At 40.9% G+C, this 17,932-nt stretch overlaps 2 protein-coding genes across 3 annotated transcripts; one reads left to right on the plus strand and one right to left on the minus strand.

Annotated features, from left to right (window-relative positions):
- Positions 1–2,860: 2,860 nt before the first annotated feature.
- kctd7 (potassium channel tetramerization domain containing 7) lies at positions 2,861–11,189 on the minus strand (the record flags this gene model as incomplete). Its single annotated transcript, XM_083986131.1, has 4 exons — positions 2,861–3,241; positions 5,453–5,631; positions 9,017–9,186; positions 10,845–11,189. 4 exons carry the CDS (start codon positions 11,187–11,189, stop codon positions 2,865–2,867), a joined length of 1,071 nt encoding a protein of 356 aa, XP_083842257.1. The 3' UTR covers positions 2,861–2,864.
- On the plus strand, positions 11,112–16,981 carry myl10 (myosin, light chain 10, regulatory). Of its 2 annotated transcripts, none has more exons than XM_083986133.1 (7): positions 11,112–11,248; positions 14,496–14,585; positions 14,928–15,003; positions 15,208–15,312; positions 15,489–15,567; positions 15,976–16,024; positions 16,753–16,981. In XM_083986133.1, the coding sequence occupies exons 2-7, from the start codon at positions 14,550–14,552 to the stop codon at positions 16,855–16,857; spliced, it is 450 nt and encodes a 149-aa protein (XP_083842259.1). In that variant the 5' UTR covers positions 11,112–11,248; positions 14,496–14,549; the 3' UTR covers positions 16,858–16,981. The 2 variants fall into 2 exon arrangements, with proteins under 2 accessions (XP_083842259.1, XP_083842258.1); XM_083986132.1 differs by lacking the exon at positions 11,112–11,248 and adding an exon at positions 13,481–13,531.
- The last annotated feature ends 951 nt before the right edge of the window (positions 16,982–17,932 follow it).

Below are 17,932 nucleotides of genomic sequence, written 5' to 3' on the forward strand. Positions count from 1 at the left end.
AGGCTGCTCTGGGGATTGATCCGCCCACCCCTGCCAGGAAGCTGCAGAGGAGAAAATGTACAAAGAGGAGCTGTACACCGTGTAGCTGTGTGGAGTCAACACAGACAGAACAACTCCAGGTAGAAACCAAACCTTTGGGCTTCAGATCGAAGGCCCGTCACAACCAAACGCTTCTGTCACAAGTGAAAACAAAAGATCATAGTTGACGTAGCAGAATCAGAAAACAACTATTTGTTATTTAGAATAAGAAGCAGAAAATACCAAACAGCAAGTCTGTAACCTTATTATCAATGTGTTTTGGAGGAAAGTGATCAATGAGCCAATTAGTAAAATAAAGAGGGACACATTTTATCATTGAAGTTATTTTTAATTTTACCATAAATAATAAAAATCTCATGGTGCTTTTTTCCAATTACAAACTAAACCCAAAGATGACTATAGACCTAAAGCTTCCTAGAAGCTGACACAAAAAATAAATAACAATATAAAAAACATTCAAAACATTGCAAACGTAACAACGTAAATCAAGATAAGTGGTGCTCCAACGGAAGAATACGCCTCTCCTGCTTTATCTATCAAAGTACATCACTTTCTTAGTGAAGATTAATGATGCTGTTCTATAGTTAAAGACTATGGAGCTGTTTGAGGTAAAAAATATATTTATATATACATATATATCTTGGTTACAATCACAAGGTGCTCAGACTTTATCAAGTACAGTAGGAAAACAGTCACATTAGTTTATGTGTTGACGCTCTACATCGCAGCCTCGATGAGTTTTAATGTCTTAATGTTTGAGAGAAGCAAAGGTGAGGTTGACATTAAATAAGTACTTAACGTGTTAGGTTTAACTTTTTCTTTGTATTTCTGCCACAACAACATCTGCTAACTTACATTAGTGTGCAACAAATTTAGCTTCCTTCATACCGACACGACAGAACCATGTGAAGACCGTTTGACAAAACAAACACAACCCAACCTCTTTTAAAAACACACAACAGCCCTCAGGAGGTTGCATAATTAAAATAAACTCTTTATCACAGTTAATCTGTGACTTAATCCTAAAAAATACAGATTCACTTCACTTTCTCTTTACATGACTCAATATTTACCACAAGGTTTTGAACCAACCGAGGACTGGAAACATAGTGAAAGTCACATATCAATCCAGATCAGGGTAAAAGAAGGATCAATCAGTTATGAATGTAGGAAGGAAATAATAATTAAAATCATAATAATACTAAAAAAAGCTTTTAGGATATCACTGATGATGGGCAGAACTGGTCTCGTGTGACAATCAGTTCAGGCTTTTGATTTTTTGCACTTTCTTTTTTTTTGCACATTCAGAGTTTCAGTCTATCACCTTGGTTACCTGCATAGCTGCATAGCGAGAGTGGCGCTGTCGGCGTCAGCTTCAGCTCCTGGTCGGCGTGCTACACTGGTCTCGCTCAGCTGCAGTGCTGCGAGGCGTTCAGGGTCGTTCCTGGCAGCCATTAAAGTCCAACACACAGTCACTTGTTACACACAGAAGCTGGAAGAAAACAGATTTTAAGCCTCATAAGAGACTTTGGGTCAAAGTTAAGCTCCTCAAGGTTGTATCTTACAAATTAAAAGTTGAATATGTGCCAATATGCAGCTATACTTTGTCTGATATCATCAATTAGATCAATTCTACTTTATAAAAAATCAAAACTAAGAGAAATAAACAGTGAAAACGGCTGCCGCTAAGACTAAGCAGACATGATTGTATCCTCGGAGGACACAGCTGATACAGATCTGGACCGGTTGGCTCGGCACTGCATGGCTGAAATAGATCAACACATGCAAATGGAAAAATAAACCAAACTGTATTAATGGATCTGCTCTACTTGTGCAAGAGTTTCACTACATTTAAACATTTACCAATATCCGTTTAGACGACCAGTAGTCTGATTAAAATGAAATCTGTTCCGTTAGACGTCGACACAAACCTGGTCCTGTTTTTTGACGGATAATCTTTCATTTTAATCAACACCACCGTCGACACAAGCTGCAAAATAAACCTCTCACTTACACTTCTCTCTCTCCCACACACACACAATGTAGCTGTGGTGATGTTTTTCTTCAACTTGCTTGTACATGTAACTCCAGTGACTGTGAGCTGTGCTCTGAGCGCTGCCAAAACCCATCTGATCACAGAGGCCGCCTCGTGTGAGGTCCCAGAATGCACCACTGCAGACCGCTGTACATTTATAACTGACGACAACATAACCACTCAGTTTATTATTAGAGGGACACTGACTGAGCTCCGGCTGCTCAGGTTCAGTCGAAACTGTTTGAGTTAATTCACCTGTATGATCGACGCAGAGGTTTGTGGCGTTGTTGACTTGCACTGAGACATTTCTGTTACTTAGTTCTCCCACTTTATATCAATGGGAGTGGGCTACACAACGTAACACACTTTAAAATACAATGCAGTTTAGCAGCGCCACAACCTACAAACTATAACATGATCACACAGTTGAGTCAACACCTCTGGAACCGTTTCAACTAAACCTGAACATTACAACCTTCCCAGTGGGAGGGTTTATTTAAGGACTGCATTAGTTTCAGGTAGGTGGAGCTAATAAACTACCGACTGAGGGTTATTCGTTTGCTTTATAGCGTTTCTGACTGCAACAGGACAGCAAAAAAAAATAAAAATTGTGGGGGAACACAGAGTGTTTATAAACTGGAGCAGGATTTAAAGGGTCCCATTTTAAGACATCAGCACAAAATATTGGCAACGTCAATACAAAAACCAATATTGGCTGAGTTGTGTAAAAAATGGACCACCCATCCTTTGGCGCTTTGGTCCCATCGGCCACGACCGTCTCCCTGCGGCTTCACCACCACGTGATCTTGAACTCATAGATGGGTCTCTTGCAGTAGTAGTGGTTGATGAGGTGCTTGTCGCAGACGCCGATGCACTGCTGCTCGGCCGTGATGCCGCGCTCCGCCAGGTCGCTGATGATGCAGTGCAGCAGGTCGTAAACGTCCGCCACCGCCTCCCAGGGTCCGAAGGAAACGTCCACCTCGCAGTGATGCTCGAAGAGCTTGGCCTCGCTGTCCGAGCGCTCGAAGCGCAGAGAGTTAAAGAGGGGGCGCTCGTACGGCGTGATCGGCATCTCCTCCTTGTAGACGCAGATCTTCAGCTTGGCGAACCGGGCCTTTTTCTGCATGGCTCTCAGTTTGGCGATCTCCACGATGCGCTCCAGATTGTCTGAAAGGAGAACAGATACTTTTATTGATCCCATTCCAACAAATGTAAAAACACATTTAAGAATTCAGTCAGGACGACTCAAAGAATCTGGACTCTGTCATTACAGGAGTCAGGAGGATCATGAATGTAAAGGAAATGTGAATATTTACAGTGTGTGCCCCTGAACTTCTGCTTGTGCTCCTAAAGTTTTAAGTTAGGGGCCACTGTGCTCCTATTAAAAAAAGTTAGTCTGGAGCCCTGTCAGTTCACTATTTTTAAAGGTCTGTCTCGTCAAGTTTTTGGTTGCTGTGATAATTTCCTTCTTCCTTCTTCCTCCTTAACATTCATCGCTTATTCACATGTTTACAAAGTACTGAGGGACAGGTGCAGTCTCTTTCAGTCCTTGTACACTGTGCAAAACTGCAAATATATTCCAAAGTTGATCTGAATCTAATAAGAGACTTCAGCAGTCTGAGGAAACACTGAATACTGCATCCGTTTCCTTGTTGAGCAGCTGTGGAGGTTCAGTAAAACAAAGAGGGATGTAGCAAAAAAAAACTAAATTAAATATGATAAGGTCTCTAGTAAAGAGACATAAAACCAGGTTGTATTAAGTCTAGCTGAAATAGAGATGCATGAATGTGTAGAACAACTGACTGGCAGGTAAAGAAACTTAACAGACAGCATGGACAGAGCACAGCCGATCCTTTGCATCTCATTAGTGTTGGTGGTTAAACTTTAACTGGGAGATGAAAAAGGTTTAGAATAATGATGAAGCTGCCTGTCGGACCTGTTTCTGCCTTTTCTGCAAACAAGGGCTCAATTTGATCTTTGCTGAAAGATGAGTAAGATCGGATGAAAATAACACAGAACCTGCCAACACTCTTTGTTCACTGCAGCATCGTAAACAGTGCACAGCTCCCAATGTGTCACATGCATTTTGTTTAATGTACAATTTACTAGGAAACTATAAAAGACATCAGTGGCTCCTCCAGCGTATGTGAACAGCTGACACACGGCCAAAGTTTTCCACCTGGGACTCACAACACCGAGTTCATGTTGACGCTGTGTACTCAAACTGTACTGAATAATCCTGTAATTATTCAGTACAGAGGGTTTATTGATTCATCATGTACCAAACAATAATCCTTGGATCGATTACATGCACTGTTACACTCTCAGCACTGGTTTGTGCGAGGACTGCAGGTGTTGAGCGCAGCAGTCGGGGGTAATCCTGATAAAGTATTGATTTGTGATCAGTAGGACATTGTTAATGTGCAGCGGTTTGCAGTGAGGACATTGCAGAGGCTTTCAAACTGTGAGGTAAATACACTGCACTGAGGTAAATACAGGTGCTCTAAAAAAACAACAACAGGGAGTTGGTTTCTGAAGACAAAAAGCATCCTGAGCCCGTCCTCTGCGTCTGACTCATAACTCAGTGGAGTCTGAACAAACAGACATGAAGCACCTGCTTTAAAATTCAGTGACTTACATCTGCTGAGAATATTATTATCTCTGAAGTCCACTGCAAATAAACATCCATAAAAGCTCTTGAACTAGACAATCCTCTTTTTCTTGACAGCAGGGATGTACAATAACCATCGGTACAGATAAGTATCAGCCAAAATACACAGATAAATCCGATAATGACATAACGAGAGCAAATATAGTCAGCCAACATTGCCTTAATTTTGCTCATTTTCAGTCTCTTTGCCCCCTAAGTTGATTTGAAACAATAATAAATATTGATTTTTGAAGTCAGTCATAAATGTTCATGTTTTTGTTGTGATTAAAATAGTGATGTTGGTTGTATTATTGTCTTAAGTCAGAGGCAGAGCTATAATGTTAAATTCATCTTTACTCACTATCTTCGCCTCAGTTGTGTATAATAAAAATGTTATTGGTTATCAGTATCTGCATTGGTATTAAGAAGCAGGAAGTTATCTGTGATGGGTTTTGGTGGAAAAAATGAGTTATCGTGCATCATTACTTGACAGCTGTCTGTACCTCCATGTGAACAACACAAACAGAAACTAATAGATAATCTGCTGCACTTTAAAATGAGTCATTGTGACCAAACATAGTCTGAAGTTACAAGACCCCATGCAACAGACTTCTGCTTTAGTGCACAGTTGTGTAAATGGATTAAGTTTTGATGCTGCTGTCAGATTCAGACTCTGTGATATTTCCCCCCGGGTCATAAACACTACGAGCCGTCGTCCTCTGAGTTACCTTTGTAGTAGGGCAGCAGGTCGAGGAAAGCCTGTCGGACTTTCTCCCCCGTCAGCGGCTGAATCTCCTCCAGGCTGTCCAGCAGCGGGCCGAGGGCGTAGTACTCGGCTTCTCTGTGCACCGCTCTCACTCTGTCCCTGTGGGGCAGCTCGCCCTCTCGCAGGAAGTTCAGGATGTCCCTTTGGACGGAAAACAGTGTGACTTACAACATGTCCACACAAAACCGTGTTCCTCCTTTATGATTCCTCCTCCTGACGACTGGAGGAGCTGATAAACACAGAACAGTGGTGATTAATTGTTTCACACTCATGAGTCTGTAAACTCAAACAGGAAGCAAATCTTGACACAACTTACTCATCACTGCTGCAGCAAAACACTTAATAGATTCACTTTTATTAACAGGGTTGCTACCGATAATTCACTTTCTGATTGGTTGACAGGGTTGCTGATGGTTTGTGGCTGGTGTCAAGGTGATAAATCCAACCTTCCTTGCATTTGCAACAGATCTTAGACAATAATGCAACATGATCAACATGGTATTAAATGTGTGGGGACACCTAGTGGTGAAGTTAGATATATCAGTCCAGTCTGACACCTCATGTCAAACTGGTTTTGAGTTTTATGTTTCCAACCTATTAAACTCTATGCATCAGAAATCTCACATTCTTTACAGCCATGTTCCTAATTATTTTAATTTGCCGCGTTTGTTTCATTTTTCACAAAACACTCGATATGCAAGAGACTGCCTTATGACAATTTGATTTTTCACACAGTTGTTGAATCAGTGTATTAGTTTAGTCCTGAGTTGTCTGATCCTGCCTGCTGACTCTGTCCCTGAACAAACATCTGTCAAACCGATTCCCTGACACTTCTTGTATCTGCACTGACACATAAAACAACACAAACAGTGAAACAGGATTTTATCCACATCATCCACAGCCTGTGTTCTTTACATAGTCAATCATGAGAGGGGAGTGATCTGACTATGTCAAGACATTAAACCATAACTTCTCTGACTTTCCCCTTGATGACTTTGCCTTGGTTTTGAATTTCAGCTTCACGTCCACCTGCGGTCCGTCCACATTCCCAGCTGATGTTACCTGTACTCACTAAACCAGTTCAGATTTTCTTTTGTTCCTCACATTACTTTGCAAAAACAAGTGCAGTATCCAACCTGGTGTTAAAGTCAGGTTTTTTTTTGTTATCAACCCTCTTCTACTCCTCTGCAGTGGAGCAAAGTTATTAAATCACTACCTTAATATCCAGCCTGCTGCACAAAGTTGTGATATACTGTAAATTATAAATATGTTCGTACCTACTTGCCTGTGCACTGCAGCTATATATTTATGTCTACTTATCTTTATTTGGCTGGAGGTCTGTACTTGAACTGACATCTCCACTCGACAGCCTTGTACTTGGTTTACTTGACCAATAAATTGATTTTGATTCTGCTTCTCTGCAGCAGAAGCTGGAGGGCCTGCGAACGCAGAGGATGAAACAGATGCAGAAAAATACAGAGGAAAAAAAAAACTGCTGCAGTGTCCAACAAACCAGCAGTGGAAAAAAGAAGATTCATTTTCCAGCGAGGCCCAGAAACACCAGCATTAATATCCCAAATTAAACGGCCTCTTCAGAGCGCCTGTGCTGCTGCAGCCGCCCGGCGTCCTCTGAAGGTTTTTATATGACTTTATATAGTCCAACGTCTTCCATCTCATCCCGTTATCTCATTGTGTTTAAATCTTTAATGCGCACCTCCTCGCACGGACACGCGCTGGGACCTTCACACAGAACTGAAATTACCCTAACCCACTTCTTCTTACATAAGTCATACATCTCCACTCTGCTTGTTATTACATTCATATTTAAAGCAATTTGCCTTTTCCCTTTTAGCCATGCTAGCAGCGCCGCCCCAGAGACGCTGATGCTGATCCACTTTGGTCCAGACTGAAATAACTTATGAGGTTCAAGCACAGACATTATGGCTTCCCCCCCCCCGGGCGGATGAATCCCACGGACACCGGTTGAAACACTTCACTGTCCATCTAGCGCCACCATGAGGCCGACGTTTGTGGAGGAGCTTCACATCCTCAGGATCAACTGTGATCACTCTGATGGGCTCTCAGTCAGTTCAGGTTGTAATAACCGTCCTCACTGACACCGACTGTACACACTGTGCCCTGTCCTGTTTATTATTTATAAGCAAGTCTGGAAAATGTCAGTTCATTTATAACTTAATATCATTACCATTTTTATCACTGCCCTGTTTTAACCATCTTCCTGTCCTCCATGAAAAGTTTGCCTTCCTCAAAACGTTCATCTTTCAGCTCATAACCACCACTTTCACACATTCTTTTGGACTTTTATGCTCAATAGCCTTCAATGTTACAGTACATACATATGATGTGTGAGTGAAGAACGTGGGGGGATTGTTTTTTTAGTTTTTAGTTTTGTCTTGTTTGTTTTGTTTTTCCTTTGTTTGTCTTTGTCACATGTTTTGGTTGGTGTTATTTTTGAATGAAAAAGAATTAATAAAAAGAATATTTAAAAAAAAAAAAGTTACATATGAAACAAAAGTAGATTTCTGACACATAAACATTTGGAAATGGGTCAAATTTGACTCGAGGACAACAGGAGGGTTAAGCTAACCGGTTTGTCTTGTGGATTGACTGTTGTTTGCATTCACAATGCTGAGCCACACTGTTGTTGTGTAACTAAAGCCCTTTGTTCTGATTTTCATATACTCATGAATTTAAAATGCAACACCCACTAAGTATGCTGATGATGTGGCTTTGGTTGACCTTTTGCTAGAGGGAGACGAAGGAGATTTTGTTATTGCTCTGCAGCTTTAGGAAACTGGTGTGAGTTTTAAACATTTTCGGGGAAATGTCATGAACACAGAATACCGACTATATACGGAAAACAAAATACATATCTGCAGAAAGATCAATGTTGGTAGACAAACTCTGAGAGGGTGTGTAAAAATGCTGAAAAGGATTTTAGTTTTAATAGTAATCTACCACAGAAATCGAAAGGTAAGAAAAAGATAAAATTGCAGTGAACTGTAAAAACAGCCAGCAAAATGACAGGGAAGCCCCAAGTTTTATTTCCAGATTATAAACCTCAGGGGATTGAACCCATCTCCATTTTATTTTATTGTACTGTATTTTCAATATATTTTAAATCACAACATGTGACACTGCTGTGTCCCAGCTGCTTGCTCTCATCATCGTCCTGTGCTGTCAACTGCCCTGTATTTTGGTTTGTAACGCTGTGCCAGAGAAGCCAAAGATAAGATAAGAAACTAATTTTGCAAAAGCAGCAGCCCAGTGCTAAATATATAAATCAGTTTATAGCACTAACCGAAGCCGGGGATACAAGCTGTTTATAGCATAGCATAAACATACAGATTATGAAGATTTTCCTTCTGCAGCTTTAGAGCCACTTTTATATCGCAAAGTGTTATTTTAGAAACAAATTTAATTTTAGTAATCTTCCTATTCTCACACACAACCTTCCCCTCCCGGGTATTTCTAATCTTCATGTCTGATATTTCTCCAAGCTCACCCAAAATACGTTCCATCCCGGTCGATGAAGTATCTCCCCTCAGCGTCACGTGGGATGTAGTGCCGCCCGCTGAACATGGCCGCCAGCATGGTGTCCTCGTATCGCCGCAGCGTGGACAGACGAGTGGTGAAGTACGTGCCGCCGACGTTCAGAGAGATGACCTCCGGGAACTATAAGAGAAAAGAAAGAAAGAAATAAAACCGGTAAATTACAAGAAATGCAGTCGACAACCGCACAACACTATGATCATGTCACAAAGCATTAAGAAAGAACAGCTGAGTGGATTGAAAACAACTGGAAAACTCAGAGATAGAGAAACACATTTTACTACAAACAAACACTTGTGTTACTTACTTACTTATGTTACAGAGAAAACTACAGGTTTTCTGTTTATTGTTAATCAGAGGTTCAGGACGATTCAGGAGGATTTGACCTATGAACTCTAGGGGACGACAAACAAAATTTGTTCAGTAAAATGAAAAATGATGTTGGTGAGTACCAGGGAAATCTCTCATGAGACCTGAACTTTTTGTCGTCCCAGCCATTAACTTGTGATGAGTCAGCATATTTCTTATGTATGTCAAACAGTTGCGTTTTATTACAATGTAGCCTAATCTTAAATAACTTAATAACAAATGCACACACACACAGTAGTCTGTCCAACACTTAATTAACATAACAATCTTCAATAACATTATAGACAAGCTGCAGCTTTGTAGCAGCACTACAACCAACAGCTCTTATTTAACTACATTATGTTGTAGTAGTTGAATAAAACAATCTCTCCTCCATCCCATGACCTCTATGGAAATATGCTGATTGCTTATATAAACAGTGAGGACTGTGTTGTTGTTGTTGTTGTTGTTGTTAGATGGCGTGCGTCCAGTAGATGTGTGAGGAGAAATGTGTCACTCCAAGTGTCTGATCAGCTGTGACTTTACAGTCGGACCATAGAGGACCATAAGAGGATTATTCCTCTGTAGCCATGTTTAGACCCTTCAGCGGGCTGCATGGTCCCAAACTGGCACATCACATGCTCGCTCATTATTAACACAAGTCAGGTGACACAGCCTTATGACAGGGTCCGGACAGTTTGACCACCAAACCCAACAATAACTGAAATATGTGACATTTACTTGTTGCTATTCTGAGGTGCTTTCAACAATACACTGTTATACATAAGACATTAGAGTACATCCTTCCTGCCTTCAGTCCATTTTAGAGACAATCGATAATCACAACCTCCAATCTACAAGGTTGATCAATTAAAGGATGAAAATAACAATATAAAATGTTTTAGTGAGGTGTTATGTGAAGTCTCTGAGGATGAAGACTTGTTTGGGGATGATGATGGTGGATAAGAGCTGTTTGACGGTGTCAGTCCCTCTCTGAGTCTCAGGTGTTCAGATGGTTTGACACCTGGTGACCATGAAGGCCACAACGTAATGTTACCACTCATCATTTTCATACTCAGCCCAGACAGTAATAATAATGCGCCTTATGAATGGGGACATTGTTATTAAGCTTCACCCCTATCTAGTATGATATAGTTTATTTGTTTATAATTTGTAGCCTATAATTTCATTAGTTCTGTGGAAACTGAAGCAGAGATTCAAACTTGCTGTGCATTTGTACCTAATCTCTGTATTTGTAATAGTGATAGTGTAATATTTGTAATGTGTAATACACTAGTAGATGACAGCTGTCATTTAGCCAGTAGTAAATCTAATATTTACCTAGTAGTACCGCCTGTTAGCTGTGTTTCTCGGTGTGTTAGCCTGTGTTAGAGCTGGTTTTGTGTCTTTTAGCGGCCTGTTAAGTTACCCACCTCCTGCTCCTGGGTCCTCAGCGGGGACTGGAGCGGTTTGCTGAGGGCGAGGCTCGGCGAGGGCGACGCCGGCTTTCGGAACTCGTCCTCCGCAGAGTCCGAGCTGGACATGGCATCGCTCGGTTTCTCGGTGTCCCCTGCGGCCGAGAAAACCACCATCACCCTGGGCAGCGGCAGCGTCCGCCTCTCCTGGATGAAGCGTCTCACCCGCGTCGTGGCGGCGGCGGGCAGCGGGCTGAAGGACAGCGACTGCCGCTCCCGCCCGTTGGAGCCGTTGGAGCCGTCAGGACCGTTAGGACCGTTGGACCCGTTGTTGGACCCGCCGCTCGAGCCATTCTGCTGCATGCGCGCGACGAGCCAACGGACCAGGGGACGACAGCACGAGCCACGGCGCGCGACTGTCGGTAAGTACAACAACAACAACCGGGAGGGAGGGGCCGCACGAACACACCCAGCCGGTAACTCGGCACCGGAAGCACGGAGATTCCGCCCCGCGAAAATAAAAGGCGACAAATCACGGGTGGTGGTGAACGTGCTGGTTAACGCGGTACCGGTCCGGTTCGGGCCCCTGCTGCTGCTGTGTTCGGCCATATAACGTAATGTGACGTAATGTGACGTATCCGCACACCGTCATGACGTCTGGTCCCTACATGCTCCTACACAGAAATTATTTCATTATATTTACAGAATGAAAGATCTTACATGAAAATGTTGTCATTAACAAAAATCTATTTTTTTTTTATGATTTCAAGTCATGTAGGCTATATGTATTTTTTATATTGAAATTATGAAATTTGCTTATCACACGCACACATTAGCCTACATTTTTTGTTGTAGTTTGTGCTGTTTTTTTTATATTGTGATATGTTAAAAGCAATAACCTAATTGTTAAATCAAGTTATATTGGGGGAAAAAAGAGTCAAAGCCAGGGGTGGACAGATAAAAGTAGGCCATGTTTATTTGAGTTGTGTAGCCTACTTTAGTTTTTTTTTTTTTTAACTTATGACTTTACTGACTATACCCAAAGTCCCTCCGTCTCTGCTATACCACATAGATTTACTTACTGAAACAAAATCAAAGCATTCAGGCCTAGTTTGGTAAAACCTGAAGATAAAAAAGTTATGATCTAACGTGAAAAACAAAGACCATATAAGTAATTATATGTTTCCAGTTTTGTGAGACATTTAAAGAGACATAAAAACACAATCAAACCCAAAATGACAAAGCAGAAACAGATGGGGAAAAGAGAGCAGGCTGAGGAATCTGTTTCCCTCTGGGATCAGTGTGATGTTTTTGGGTCAATTACCAAGAACAGACTTATATACCAAACAAGATGAGGAAACCCCTGAATTCCCCCCCCCCAACATTATTAACACAATGTTTTGATGTTTGATGGTTTAATGAGGAATTCAGTAATATTAATTACATCAGAAAGTTTGTCCTGTGAGATCTGTACCCTTAGCTTCTTATACACTGAATCAGCCTATGGTGTCATGAACATTTGTAGTGAACTATTTCAATAATCAAACCAAAAATAGTTCATCTACTGTTTCTACTGATGGTGTGGGGCTCAAACATCACACAGGCAGAATAGCCCATGTGATGTGACTGATGTTGTGCTCTTTTCCAGTTTAGTTTAGCTTGTTCAGAGACTGTGGTCACTACCAGTACTGCAGCATAAAAAACACTTACTAAAGCCCCATTTAACTGGTGTCAAACTACTGTTGAGATGATACGCTACACTGGAAACAGTTAGTTTTACTAGCCTATGTAGTGTTGCACTCTGTGTCAGATTAAATGAAATCTAATACTTGAACAAACATGTGTGCGGGCTGTTGTCATCTCTCGGCCATTACACACTCTCATTTTTATCATTGTGCATACATGGGATACACACACACACACACACATACGGCAGGCTACATACAAACCATATACACTATATATGGATATGAAAATATACACCTGTTTTAGATGACATATCAGTCATCCAAAAAATGTGTCTCCAAAAGTTTCAAGGTTGCGTGGCCACAAGTTGGAAGTACAGCTGCGCCGCCAATTCACATTGTCGACTGATTTTGCCAAAAAACAAAACAAAACAAACATAAAAAGTAAAACAGAGTTAGATTAGGTTGAACACATGCTGATTCACACATTACACTGAATTAAATAAATATGTGCTTTACAATCGTCCTGAGCTGCTGTGATTCATTAGCTTACACACACGCAAAAAAGCTAGAAAGTGGCAAAACATTTTTCTATTAAACAGTTTTAAAACTTAAACAAAACCATTTATTTGCCTCTAAAGGTCACGCTTATGTGTGAGGCCCGTTCTAACACTGAGGAGTTTTATTTCATTATGGAGCAATTGTTTCTGCTACTGAGCTATGATTAGCCTGAATGAAGCTCCAGGTATGAGCATTTGTCCGTGGCCCATACCCGTCCTGCGCTGACAGCTCCCCCTGTCACTGCAACGGGTAACAATAGAAGTTTTATGGATGATGAAGGTGGGTGTGAAGTGTCCCGTCTCTATATGGCAGGAATACCTGAGATATTGATCCACCCCCCTTTGTCTAAACTTAGCCCAGGTGGCTGATTTGGTTGGGTCTATATAACTGTGGAGAGATGGTAAAAAGTTGTCTCTCAGGAAAAGTCCAGGACGTGTTGTTGAGAAACTCCTCGCCATGGTAAGACTGCTTCACATCCTCCTGCCTGTTCCTGTTCTCGTCAGCGTCTCTGTTCAGGTCTTTTCTCTTCCTTGGAAGAAACTGATCCAGTTTTTGTTTTTTTTAGTATATTTTTTATTTGATATATTTTATAATATATTCTTTATTAAATAGAACAGTTGAGAGAGACAGGAAATGGGGAGGCAGAGAGAGGGGGAATGACATGCAGGAAAGGGCTGCCCGATGCGGGATTCGAACCGGGGCCGTCTGCAGCGAGGACTTTAGCCTCAACAGATGGGGCGCCTACAGTACTTAACCTCCTCCCTGATCCAGTTTTTTAATGTCCTGAGCTTCAACCTCTACAGCGCGTACATGAGGATGTAAAAGTCAAGTTAGTGTAGCGCACATTTTTATCAGGGAAATTAGACAAAGGTTTTGTTGGATGTATCAGAAGACAGAGGACATGGGTAAATATTTAAAGTACTTGATCAACCTCTTGCTTGTTTTTGTTTCCCATTTCCACGTGTTATTTTTAAAGTTGCTGTGTTTTACGTGTTCTCAAGGATTCTACCAAGACAAATGAATATCATGAAGCTAAATGTCCGTGAACGGTGTTTCCAGATTGGACTGGATGTTTTTTAATCAAACTGGGCATTTGTTGGAACATTAGTTTTTCACTGTTTCATCCTCATTGTGTGTCCACAGAGCTACACAACCGGCTAAACACACATATTTCTACTACATGACATTTAAAAGGGAAATATTGAGCCCTCACTCCTGTGTTTATTATATTTACTCATTACATGAAGAGTCATTTCCTCTCTTAACTTCCCTGGAAGTTTCCTCTTAAATTACTGTTAAAGGCCAAAGGAAATAAAACTATAACATCCCATACATACACACCAAACATCACACTTAAAACATTTAGGACAATAAGTTGTAGTTTAATTCAAAAGTAATTCTGTCTTTTTTTTTCTTCCATCAGTCACCAAAGAAGGCAAAGAAGAAGTCGGCGGAGGCCAGCTCCAATGTGTTCAGCATGTTTGAGCAGGCTCAGATCCAGGAGTTCAAGGAGGTGAGACAACAGCTGACAGCTGTGACTGTCATCTCGTTATTAATGTTTTATTACAAATTATTTCATCAAAGCTATTTTAGCAAGTTAGATCACTCAGTACGCCTATTTCATTTCATAATAAAGTAAGATAAGATCTCTATGCAAGAGATATTATAGGCATTACAGGGTATTGGCTCAATGATGGTGATAAAAAAGTAGTACAGACATCAGGTGACAGGCTGCAGGTGTGTTAAGAGGAGAAATTAACTGCTGCAGTGTTTGACTGAAATAAAAACACACTACACACCAAATAGGTTGAGATGTTTTTTAATAAAAAATGAGTATGTGTGTCTTTCACTGCAGGCTTTCACCATCATGGACCAGAACAGAGATGGTTTTATCGACAAGGGCGACCTGAGAGACACATATGCTGCTTTAGGTGAGACACACACACATACACTGTGCTTTTTTAAATCTTGTAGCCTACATGCTGTTTTTTCTGCCAGAGTTGAAATCAATGCAGCTTTCTGAAAACAGACTCAGCTCCCTAAAGACTGAAACTATAACCAGTTAGGTGCAGCTATAACTATACGGTGAGCTATGTTTTCTCAGTGAGTTGCTGTTTTGTCTGCTTTTTGTGCAGGACGTCTCAATGTCGGCAATGATGAGCTGGATGAGATGATGAAAGAAGCTCCAGGTCCAATCAACTTCACCATCTTCCTCGCTATGTTTGGAGAGAAGCTCAAAGGTGAGTCAGGCTACACAGGAACAGTGGATAGGTGACACTCATTGACTGATTGATTGATTGATTGATTGATTGATTGATTGATTGATTGATTGATTGATTGATTGATTGATTGATTGATTGATTGATTGATTGATTGATTGATTGATTGATTGACTCAAACAACATAATTTTTTTAGGTACCGACCCTGAGGAAACTATTCTCAATGCTTTTAAGATCTTCGACCCTGAGGGAACAGGCGCCCTAAAAGGGGACGAGTAAGTATTTTAAAAATCTTAACAAAAGGCCTGCAGCCTTAGATGTGTTTGGTAACATGCTCACTGTGATAATATGTTTCCTATTTCAGGACAGATTAGCATGAATTAGCAGTAAACAGAGACAAAGATCGTATCTGGTATCTGGTCATAAAGCCAAAATATTACAGTAACAAAATTTGATCTGATGTTGGTTCATTAAGTAAGGTTCAGTAAGGGGGTAAATTGGTGGGATCTATCCACGGAGACTATGAAATTTCCTAAGTTGATCCTTTAGTTTTTGAAAACATCTTCCAGTATGATAGTGAACCAACCCGATCAACACCAGGAGCCTGAGACTGAAGCAGCTCATACACCTGTGCCAATACGTCTTGGAAAAAGTAACAATCTATGACTTTCCTTCCTCCACAGTATCAAATACCACCTCATGTCTCAGGCAGACAAGTTCACAGAGGAAGAGGTAACACAAGCATGTCACTGATGTATTTTAATGATAGTGTTATGGCAGAAACATTTCTCAATTTCATTTATCCGGGACATTGAACAAAATGTGAGTGGGTGTTACATCATTATGTGTGTGTGTGTGGTGTACTTTGGCCTATGCCAGCAGTACCAGATGTTTTCCTGTTATAAAGTAGACTGATATGTGGGGCTTCGGTACAGGTCACGGTAACCTGGTTCTCACTCTCTTACAATAGATAGATAGATAGATAGATAGATAGATAGATAGATAGATAGATAGATAGATAGATAGATAGATAGATAGATAGATAGATAGATAGATAGATAGATAGATAGATAGATAGATAGCCTACACACATACATACAGTACATAATACATAGATTTTTATTGAGGAACATCAAGTTTGAATATCTGTGATAAACCTAGTCCATTTCCTGTGGCAGCTTCACAATAAAAGCCTTCCGCTGTTTCACCGGTGGAAGACTTTTAATGTGAAGCAGCAGCAGGAAACGTCAGTCAAACTCTGATGCAACTGAAAATCTCATCTGAAACCGTGAACAGAGACGCTGTAACGAAACTTAAGAGAAACCGCAGAGATTCAGTTCCAGGCTGCAGACCCTACTGAGAGTTGGGGTGGCACCTAATCTTTTTTCATTTCAGTTTATTCCTTCACCATCAGTCTCCGTGTTGACTCTCTCCTCCTCCCTCCCTCTCTCCTCCTACAGGTCAACCAGATGTTCACAAACTTTCCCCTGGACGTTGCTGGAAACCTGGATTACAAGAACCTGTGTTACGTTATCACCCACGGAGAGGACAAGGAGCAGGAGTAAAACAGCCAATCACAGCCCTCGGATCACCTGTCAATCACATTTCACCTGAGACTTCACCCAAACACCACACATCACACGTTGTCATGTTTCACCTACAGATTCAACAATAAAAACAATGAAAGAGTCTGGTCTCCGTCACTGCTGTGTGAACCAGTTTATATGACATTAAAGTGATAAAGATTGATCATTAATTAAAGTGAGATTAGAGGAAGAACATTAAACTACATATGTTTTTATTATAATCAGTGTTGGAAGAAGAATTCAAACTCTCTAGTAAAAGCACCAAATGTAAAAATACAACATATGGGCGAAAAGGAAAAAGGCCCTTGTGAGTAATAAATAACATTATACATGATATTATTAGACTGTTGACACTGGTGTAGGCAGAGTTGGAGCTAATTTTAACCAATTTATAAACAGTCCACTGGTTTCCACACTGGGGGTCAGTTCGTCTTCAAAGGGGTCACAGGACACAGGACACAGGGGTCAGGGGTCGTGAGATATTTAATGTGGTGGGGGAAAAAAACTTACATTTCTTTGACTTTGTAGCCTACTTTTTCAACTTCGACCTCAGCAGCTCTTTAGAGGAAACCATCTCAGAAGTTTAGTTTTACTGGAGCTGCTGAATACTCAGAGTTGAAATGTGACGAATGAGCTCAAACACGTTTTTTTTTTGTCACATGTTAGGTTTCATATATGCGCATAATAGTATATCCTCATGAGGATATATGCGCATTATGAAACCTATATGCAATTATCTGTTCATATATGCTGCAAATATATATATTAGCATATATGCGTAGATGAAAACGGCCAATTTTATGTATGTCACATATATTAAAACCTATAGGTTTTTTCCGTGTGGGATGTTTACAATTAGTTCCATTTCAGTAGCCTTTTGACTCTTTACTTAATGTGAAACTAGCAACAACATGAGGGGATTATACCATGATGGATGTATGTACAGTTTACATCATTGGTCAAAAGACGTAGTGGGCGTGGCCATAACACGATCAGCCCACGCAGTGGTGGCGCATTCAGGGCCAAGTTCACTGAATATGGACAACGTTTCCCT

The sequence above is a fragment of the Trachurus trachurus genome, assembly GCF_905171665.1.
Source record: "Trachurus trachurus genome assembly, chromosome: 14".
NCBI lineage: Eukaryota > Metazoa > Chordata > Actinopteri > Carangiformes > Carangidae > Trachurus > Trachurus trachurus.

What these genes read in the sequence shown, in the direction of transcription:
- myl10 (XM_083986132.1), top strand. An exon ending in GTTTGGAGAGAAGCTCAAAG is followed by an intron (nt 15,313 to 15,488) that starts GTGAGTCAGGCT and finishes TAATTTTTTTAG; the next exon opens with GTACCGACCCTGAGGAAACT. An exon ending in ACAAGTTCACAGAGGAAGAG is followed by an intron (nt 16,025 to 16,752) that starts GTAACACAAGCA and finishes CTCCTCCTACAG; the next exon opens with GTCAACCAGATGTTCACAAA.